The following is a 9,838-nucleotide window of genomic DNA, read 5'->3' on the forward strand; positions in this document are numbered from 1 at the left end:
TTCTAATACTACTACATCCAATTATAGTGTTATCTTTTAACACTTTATCTTTATGCCCTTTAGGTCACAGATTCATTCAGCAAACACAACTTTAGATTTTAACTCTTTTTTATTTAAGAACCAAAAAAATAGATTCTTATAATAACATATACTAAAGATGACATGTCAACAAGGCTAGAATTATGAAAGTTGCAACACATTAATAGGAAACACTGTCATAATTGGAATAAACAAAACCAGTACTTCTATTGTATACAGTTGCACAGCAGCTAGCCCAGTCCTCCAAGAGTGCCAACCTCTTCATATGTCTTTTCAAGCCATCTTCAACTATTATTGTAGAATTAATCCAACTAAAAGGAGATAAAAGAAACAATCACATTCAATATTCTTTCTTCGGAGGCTACAATTCTACATCTTTTCTTGTTATCTGTGATCACTTGAACTTTTACAAAACACTACTTTTCCCATTATACTTTTAACAGCATTTGGGAATCAGGATAGTGATGAGAAGTCATGGGCATTGCAAGAAGACCCACAACAGCAGACGGCTCCAGAAGTGCACGAACATAAAGTAAAAGCTGGAAGGAACCTCGGAAGTCTTCTAGTCCATTCCGTTCAAGACAAGACTCTATACCAGGGGTTGGCAACCTCGGCTCTTTTATGACTCGTGGACTTCAACTCCCAGAATTCCTGAGCCAGCTATGCTGGCTCAGGAATTCTGGGAGTTGAAGTCCACGAGTCATAAAAGAGCCGAGGTTGCCGACCCCTGCTCTATACCATGCCGGTCAAGTGGTTCTGCAATCTATTTTTGAAAACCTTCAGTGATGGGAATACCAACAACCCAGAGAGGTAAACTGTTCCCCTGATTATTAAATGCCAACACTACACACTCCATCAGATTTACTTTCCTAGCCTGCCCATGACCGTTAGAGCCAGGAGACGGAGGGAGAGGTCGTGGGCATTGCCAGGGAACTCTGGGCAACGGAGGGGGCAGCGGCAGTGGGCAACCGAAAGCGCAGGGCATGACTGGGGCCTCCACAGCCGCCGCCCCCCCCTCACCTTAATGAAGCCGATGTCCTTGGCGTACTGGCGGAAGCACTGGCGACACATGTTGAGGCCGTACTTGCGGATCAGTCCGTGCCGGTTGGAGCAGACGCGGCTGCGGGAGGAAGAGAGGCAGGCCGGGTGAGCCGGACCCAGGAGCTCCCCGGCTCCCCTCATCCCAGCACTTCCCGCCACCCTCCCCCCAGCCCCAGCCCTCTCCTCCGTCTGCTGTCGGGCGCCTCCGTACTTCCTGCCGCTGCCAGGGCCGGCCGGGCCTCGTGCAGAGGCCGGTGGGCCAGACGGGATGGGCGCTGGGCCCGGCAGGCGCCGCTAAGAGCCAGTCGGGCAGCCTCTGCGTGGGGGAGACCTACCAGGAGCGCGAGCCCTGCCCGAACTTCCTGGGGTGGCTCCAGTAGAGTTGCTGGTGGCCCATGGCGGTGCTCCGGCTGCCCCTCGCGTGCCTCGGACGCCGAACAGGAAAAGGAAAAGGAAAGGGCGAACTGCGCAGGCGCAGAGAAAGCGAGCGAGCCCGCCTGGCTCCCGCTCCCCCTCCCCTCGGGTGACGTCACGGCGCCAAGCGCCTCTAGTAAGCTGGGGCGGGCGAGTGCAGCAGCCGGGCGCGGTGGCGCGAGCCTGTAATCCAGCTACTCCGGAGGCTGAGGCTGGCGGATCGCTTGAGCTCAGGAGTTCTGGGCTGCAGTGGGCTATGCCGATCGGGTGTCCGCACTAAGTTCGGCATCAATATGGTGATCCCCGGGGAGCCGAGGGCCACCAGGTTGCCTAAGGAGGGGTGAACCGGCCCAGGTCGGAGACGGAGCAGGTCAAAACTCCCGTGCCGATCAGTAGTGGGATAGCGCCTGTGAATAGCCGCTGCAGCGTAGCCTGAGCAAGACAGCGAGACCCAGACTCTTTTGCGCCCCTCCGCCACAAGGTCCTTTTTTTTGGCCCCCGCCATCGCCCATGGCGGGGTGATGGGATGGGGGTCGCGGAGGTTGTCCCCCCACCACCACCAGCCAGCTTCGCCCTCTGTCCCGCGTTGCATTTCGCGAGCCCCGCAGCACCTCCTAGCGGAAGCGGACATCAACCGCCGCTCCCGCCGCCGCCGATTCCCCACTTTCTCCAGCAGGGATCGCTCTACGCCATCTCAGCCCTTCCTTTCGCGTCTCCCTCGAAAGCGGCAGAATCAACATTGAGGCAGGTGTGTGAATGATTCCACCATCCAAGTTCGGTCGCCCCCCCCTGCAGCACAAAACACAATGTCCTTCGAAAGAGACGCTTTTTAAATTTATTAATGTTATTGACATTTAATTTATATTGACATTTAATTTATTTTTAACAGCTGGACAGTCAGCAGCCAGAAAACGCAGCTCGGTATGTTGGCCAATATGCAAATACCCCTTGAGTGTCAACTTGCGGGTTTGTGCTTCGTGGGAACAGGCGCCTCCCCGCAGGGGATGGGGCAGCGTCTCCCTCTAAGTCGAAGGGCAGCGGAATCGCCGGTGGGCAGCAAACAACATGGGGGAGGGTGACCCCGCAATCCAGGTTCGGCCCATCCCCACACAGCACAGTACACAATATCCTTCAAAAGTATTTTTAATTGATTTCTTAGTTATATGCCACTGATTTCGCTGTCATGCAACAGTAGGTGGCTTACAATCCGATAAAACAATGTGATAGAAGATTAAAATACTACGGCAATAAATTTCACATTAAGATTTGCAGAAAAATACTAGGATGGGGAGGGGTATACAATGGAGTGGGTGGGATATCTTCTATTTAATTGCAAGATCACAGCCTCGATCCTTGCCTTTTGGACACCCGTATGAATCCCTGCAAATGTTAGCTGATTCCTTTGTAGAGCTGCAAAGATAACTGATCCCTCTGTGGAGCAGGAAGGTATTCTGCACTCAGATGACATCTGTGTTGCTGTTCCTTTCCCAATTCTGGGTGGAACAGCCATGCCGAGGCTGCTCCTCCTTGGGTACCTTATAAGCAACTCAGTCATCATCAGAGGGATAGGGACGTGGGGGCGGGAGAATGTGTACCTGGGTGGTGTAAAGATTGTGGGCCAGGCAGAGGTTGTGGTGCACTGATATCCAAGATATGGATGAATATCGCCGGTTTAGCCTGGAAGACAAATTTTGATGTCTGAGAATCTAAGGAGGTTCAAGTAGGAAAAATGCTATTTCTCCTATTTACTCGCAGAACTCTAGTGCAGTCATGGGGGGGTGGAATTAGATCTTAATGTAAATGGTCTATCTAAATGGTGCAGCCAGAGGGTTTAGACTGTGAGTGTGATAAGCTTGGGACCATTTTTGGACAAGCTGGATCTGTGCCTAAAGAGATAGGCCCCCAGTTGGATGAGAATGATGCCCACCAGATCTATGGGCCATTAATTCATGTCCAACCAGGATAACTTATGCGGGTTAGCTATGGCAAAAAGTGAGTCGAAAGGATGTAGCAGCAGCAATTGAGATGTCTTCCTGCAAGTGTTCCAGGTCTTGGGGGCCAAAAGTGAGGGGAGGAGAAGAGTTTCTTTTGAGGAAGCAGGAGATGACATGCGGAGGAAGTTTCAAGGCCAAGTCTCCTTGGAATCAAGCTGACCTCCGGGTGACTTCCCAAGCAGCTCTGCCTATAGTTTTCTTCACAACAATATGGGTGTGTCTGTGTTTCTATTGCTGCCTTCTCTGAACCTTCTGGATCATAATCTGAGGATTTTCTAGTGGTCTCCCATTCAAGGTGGAACCCAGCCAGTCTGTGGTTGCCTTTTTGATACCAGTTGTGGTCAGACAGACACAAGGTAGCAGTAAGCGAAGGGGGGAGGTCGAGACTTGTTGCAGGAGAAAAGGGGAACCAACAATTGTTTGCAGGATTGTAAAAGAGCTTAAGGTTTCATTCCGTCCATTCTTTGCCATTGCTCTTTTTTCTTTTGCGTCTCAAGTGTCTGGGCCCAGGAGCATTCTGGGAGATGAGAACGCCCCCATTTTAAGGACCACTTAGTCCAGGGCTTTTCAACCTTTTCACCCACTGTACCACTTTTAGGATATGGCAACATCCGAGTACCACCAGTCGCCTAGCAAGGTGTCAACAACTTGATGACCAAAAAATAAAGGAAAAAAGTGATGAAGTACAGGTAGTCCTCGACTTATAACAGTTCGCTTAGTGACTGTTCGAAGTTACAATGGCACTGAAAAAATGAATCAGTTGCCAAGCATCTGAATATAAATCACAAGAGCCTGGAGATGCTGCAACATTCCAGCTGATCGGCACTTCTTCTGGGCTCAGCAGAAGCGCCAGGATCAGCGCCGAGCTCCAGCTGGAGCCTGTCGCTGATCCTGGTGCTTCCACTGAGCCCTGACAGCCCCGAAGAAGCACTGATCCTTTCGCTGAGCCCTGACAGCCTTGCAGCTCCAGCCATCTCTCGCTCAGGCTTGTGCAGTGCTGCCACCAGTTCAGCTCATTCCCCTCCCCTGCTACCACTTTTCTAGGATGGTCGCGTACCACCTGCCAGGTGCCAATGTGCCACAGGTGGTACCCGTACGACTGGTTGAAAAGCCCTGAGTTAGTCCAGCAGCCTCAGCCCTTCCCATGCTTTGTGAATTATTTTTAACTACAGAGTTGATATTCAGTGCAAATACATTGAGGTGATGCTCAAATCACTATTTTAATTTAAAACCAGGGAAAACGAGACATCTGTTATCCAGCATGGCAATAAATATTCTGTCTCCAAGGGGTGCTGGGTTCCTAATCCCAGAAATGCCAGCATGGCACTGAAATTAAACCAGAGATTTCTTGAACCTTTTGTGTTTCCCTTTGGACGCTAGGTGGCAGGAGGAACCCAGGGATAAGAGAATTTGCAGCCTGAGAATTTTGGTAATGGCTGGAAATAGGATATGGGGATGCTTATTAATGGCAATTCCTTAGTCGGATATCTTTAAAGGTTTTTTTTTTACTTCTGAAACTAGTATGCTGCAAAGTAAAATCCAAGCTTCTAAGATTACTGTGCCTTTAAGTCCCCAAAATATCCATTTGGTATGGTAGACGACGTCCTGGGCAGACTACCAGTTTTTTCTCAGTTTGCCAATAGCTCTGCCTATTCTGGCCTGAGCAGGGGGTTGGACTAGAAGACCTCCAAGGTCCCTTCCAACTTTTTACTATTATTGTTGTTGTTGTTATTATTATTGCAATCTGAAGCCTATACTCACTCCATGCCTTGAAATGAACCTCTGGGTCAAAAAAAGTGACTTGCTTCTCCCTTAGTTGTGTGAAATTATGGCCATCGCATGGTGGAGGGAATCGCTATCACTATATTTCACTATTGGTGAAAATAAGAAATCTGGACTCAGTTTTTCTCTTCTCTTTCCTTCCACTGGATTCACACCATAGGCTAAATCATAACTGCTTGGTAAGTTTGGTCTTGTGTGAACCCAACCACTGTGGCATATAACCTGTTCAGTTCAGTTCAATTCAATTCAGTTCAGCTTTACTCAATTCAACTCAACTCAATTCAATTCAATAGCTTAACGTTTTGGTTTACCCAACAATGGCTTATTTAGTCAAATTAAATAAATTAATTAAGTAAATTGATGACCTGGGCAGCGTGGACATATTTCTAACGTCTTGATCTATTGGTTATAAAATGGATAATAAAAAATAATAACTAAGTGATAATAAAGTTATAACATTAACCAATGCGTATCAAAGAGAGATCCATCCTAGAACTTTCCTTCAGTAAGAACAATTGATGAGTGGAAAGGCTTGATCCAAAAGTCATGGGTGCTCCATCACCAGAAGCTTTTAAGAAGAAATTGGACAGCCATTAGTCCGGAACAGTGTAGGGTCTCCTGCTTTAGCACCCAAAGGAAGACATGGCTCTGCTTGAGGACTGATTAACACCGATCTTCACCACAGGTCGACTAAATACAAGATGAGGCAGTGCAAGAAACAAGGAAGAGGCTCTATGGTGCTTACGGAGCAAGCCATTTGGCCCTTTGCCCACCTCCTACAGTAGAGCCCATCCTCCCCAGCAATCATGACCTTTTAAACATCTCTCACTTGCAAGTTAAACAACCCATTTGAGCAGCGTCCAGGTCAATTCAACTACTGTTCTTGCTGGTATCCCAAACAGTATTGCCACTTGCCTTCCCCACCAGCCTTGGAGGTGCAAGCTTTGGAGAAACATCCATTCACTTGTTCATTCGTTCATTTATTTATTTATTCATTCATTCCTTACTCACTTGGTTCGGGAGATGCTTTATTTACTTGCCTGATTAATTATTTAGTTGCCCATCCCAAGCCTCTGACTCTGGCAGCTCCCAAACAGAAAATACAAAAAACAACATCAAAACAACACAACATAAAAATAACACAACTCCATACCTATAAGGAGTTCTGCTATCTTCTTCCATGATGGGGGAGAGAATAGAGGAGAGTACCTGGACCAAGGGGAAGAGGTGCAGACGTACACACCTGTGAACACACATATGTACATACACACACCACACATATATCACAGCTAGCTAAGGAGCTGAGCTCCTCCTGCCTCCTTTGGACCCTCTGATTGTGCCCCTATCAGTATGGGCATTGAAATCTAGCCAATCAAAGGTCCCTAGAGCTGGATTTAGACTTGATATTGCTTAGTCCAATGTTTCTTAAACTTCTTGTTCCTCTTGAGACCCCTTGTAAATATTATTGAGGACCCTCAAAGAGCTTTTGTCTGTATGGATATTTATCAATATTGACCATATTAAAAACTAATATGGAGGCACTGCTTCCCATGATTCTTTGATAGAATTTTAATATTGCATTATTTTCAACGTATCATTTTGATTTCGGGGACCCCTGGGAGGGACTTGGAGGATTCCAATCCCCACCCCACCCATCATTCTTGGACCACATTTTAAGAAACACTGGTTCAGACTAACTCAGAAATACAGTAACTGATTCATGGCATAGGTATGGCCACATTTGAATACAGCTCATTGGCCTCAATACACTGGGAAATATATTCAAAGACGAACTCTTTAGTTGAACTCAACTCCTGGTAACTTTATGAACACATCTGTGAGAGCCAGTTCTTTTGTTGATAAAAGAGCCAATTCTTTTGTTGATAAAAAGCAGCCACTCCAAAATAATCAGTTTGCTTGTCCTTCATGAAAAAGACAGAATTCCTTCCCTATGTATCAAACAAAGAATAAGAAACAGAATTTTACTGCCTTAAAACATCTGTAATTTCTTATTTGAATATGAAATACTTGCAGGAATTCCTGTGCTGCAAGCCGAAACCTTAAGCGTAATTAGTCAGAGGGCAGAGAGACCTGTTTCTTATTACAGAAAACAAGAAAAATCCATTTTTCGTAGCAACAGTAAGTTAATGTTGTGACATCACCTTCTCCAGGAATGCGCTTTCAACTGCTTAGTCTTGCCTTTAAATCAGAAGTTTCCTGGTAACTCGAATACTCATTTGCTTAGCTTTTTCAAGATCAGCCACAGGAAATATAGTAATCTCTAAAAATGTTGTTGTTGAAACCCTCTTGGAAAAAAACTAAACAGAAATAAAGATGGGTTTCCTTAATACTGTTAGGAGATAGAAAATGCAAAATAGGGAAAGACTGAAAAGTGAACTGGTAGAAACATTTTTGCAAGAAAAAATATCAATACTCTACTTGTTTTATAAATTGATGGCAATTCTCCAGCTTCTATAGTGAAAAACTGGGTCATTTTTCAGTTCAGGGTTTAATTGAAGACTTCTAAATCCATCGTAATTTATTAGTGAATGCTCACTATTTATAGTTATCAGCCAGGTTAGGATCTAGGAGTCTTGCCAACGTTTTCTTAACCTGACAACAAGCATTTGTGTGAACTCTTGTTAAATGTTTTGTTAATAAATTATGTTTATTGTGTTTTTATGTCTTACTGATCTAGTAGCCATTTAAAAATGGAGGTAACTAATTGAGAACAGGGAGCCTTAAAGTCAAATCATTATACATCTTACATGAGAACTTGGGCTATGACATAGAAGCCTTGTTGACCATTCATTCCAAAATCTCCGGTTAATCAAAATGAAGTGCATCAGAGTATTTTATTAAACATGCAGTTTACCTATGAAATAAAACTACAGGTAGTCCTCGACTTAGAACCACAAATGAGTCCAAAATTTATGTTGCTAAGTGAGAAATTTGTTAAGTGAGATTTACCCCGTTTTATGACTTTTCTTGCCATGTTTGTTAAGTGAATCATTTCAGTTGTTAAATTAGTAACCCGGTTGTTCAGGTTTCCCCATTGATTTTGCTTGTCAGGAGGTCACAAAAGATGGTCACATGACCCTCATAAATGTGAATCGCTTATCAATCATCCAAATGTAAATCTGTAACCATGGGGATGCTGCAATGGTCATAAGTGTGCAAAATGGTCATAAGTTGTAACTTCTTTCAATGTCATTGTAACTTCAGTCACTAAATGAACTATTGTAAATCGAGGACTACTTGTACTTGCAAAACACAGCTGTGGAACAAAAAAGATTTAATTTTGGCCATTTAGTTGGCACTATTTTTCATTATTGAACTATGGTGCTGGAGAAGACTCCTGCGAGTCCCTTGGACTGCAAGGCGATCAAACCGGTCAGTCCTAGAGGAGATCAACCCTGACTGCTCTTTAGAAGGCCAGATCCTGAAGCTAAAACTCAAATACTTTGGCCACCTAATGAGACGGAAGGACTCACTGGAGAAGAGCCTAATGCTGGGAAAGATGGAGGGCAAGAGAAGAAAGGGACGACAGAGAATGAGGTGGCTGGATGGAGTCACTTAAGCAGTAGGCGTGAGCTTAAATGGACTCCAGAAGATGGTAAAGGACAGGAAGGCCTGGAGGAACGTTGTCCATGGGGTCGTGATGGGTCGGACACGACTTCGCAACTAACAACAACAAAAAATTTTCATTAACCAAAACACCAATACAGTATTTGGTTTTATTAATGGGTTGATGATTTTATTAATGGGTTGATTTTGCTCAAGTCAGATGATATAATCAAGAAGCCATTCCAGAAAGAGCTGCTGAATCCTGCTTTTCTTTTTCTCCCTTTGCTAAGTTGAAACAGCTTTCCCTTTTTCAGTCTTTTTCTTGTTTTATTTTCTCTTATTTCTCCTTACCTGGAAGAAGAATCCTTCCCTCTTTCCTTCCCAAGAGATCTTGCTTGTTTGCTTGCCCTCTATTTTCCCATTCCATGCCCCACTGAGACCCCTGCAAGAGGAGGCTCAGTTCAGGCCTCCTCCTCTGCTCCTTCCTTCTTGCTTCCTTTCCTGCCTACCTGCTGTCTTTTTCCAAAAAGGAGAGTCACCATGTCACTTCAGAAGCAATACCCATCACAGAGCATCAGAGTGGTTGGAGAATTCTTGATAAGCAGTGCTGCTCAGCACGGGTGACGTCAGGGCAACTTTTTGCAATCCATTTTATCAGGAGATACAGCAGATTAAAGATTTCATGAGCAGTTTCCTGGACTGCTTGTTGTGGTCCAGCTTGTGCACTTAGATGTTATTTGGGGGCTCAACTTCCTGTCCTTTCTAATCAGCATCCTTGCCACTTACAAACCATTGTTACAGGCCACAGAAAATTACTCAGAAGGTTTTTTGCAACTCACAGCTATGAATTTGAAATCTAAATGTCTGATTCATGATAACCAGAAATGGCACTTGGCTACTTAATAATCTGTTCTGTGTTGATGCTGGCCTAGATTTGGACATAGCAAAGTTTCTAAAGGAGTATGTTCTGTGTCTGTCTATTCCATCGCTGTCCACTTTTG

General features: G+C 45.1%; 1 protein-coding gene across 1 annotated transcript; it reads right to left on the minus strand.

The window, feature by feature from the left end:
• Window positions 1-90: 90 nt before the first annotated feature.
• Window positions 91-1,568, minus strand: LOC310631670 (small ribosomal subunit protein uS14). The gene is made up of 3 exons (XM_083348318.1): window positions 1,416-1,568; window positions 1,060-1,159; window positions 91-350 (listed from the first exon to the last, which is right to left on the minus strand). The coding sequence occupies exons 1-3, from the start codon at window positions 1,475-1,477 to the stop codon at window positions 342-344; spliced, it is 171 nt and encodes a 56-aa protein (XP_083204444.1). The 5' UTR covers window positions 1,478-1,568; the 3' UTR covers window positions 91-341.
• Between the last annotated feature and the right edge of the window lie 8,270 nt (window positions 1,569-9,838).

The sequence above is a fragment of the Vipera ursinii genome, assembly GCF_947247035.1.
Source record: "Vipera ursinii genome assembly, chromosome: 1".
Taxonomy (NCBI): Eukaryota; Metazoa; Chordata; class Lepidosauria; order Squamata; family Viperidae; genus Vipera; species Vipera ursinii.

What these genes read in the sequence shown, in the direction of transcription:
- LOC310631670 (XM_083348318.1), bottom strand. Translation starts at nt 1,477, where the DNA reads ATGGGCCACCAGCAACTCTACTGGAGCCACCCCAGGAAGTTCGGGCAG. An exon ending in GGGCAGGGCTCGCGCTCCTG is followed by an intron (nt 1,160 to 1,415) that starts GTAGGTCTCCCC and finishes TTCCTCCCGCAG; the next exon opens with CCGCGTCTGCTCCAACCGGC.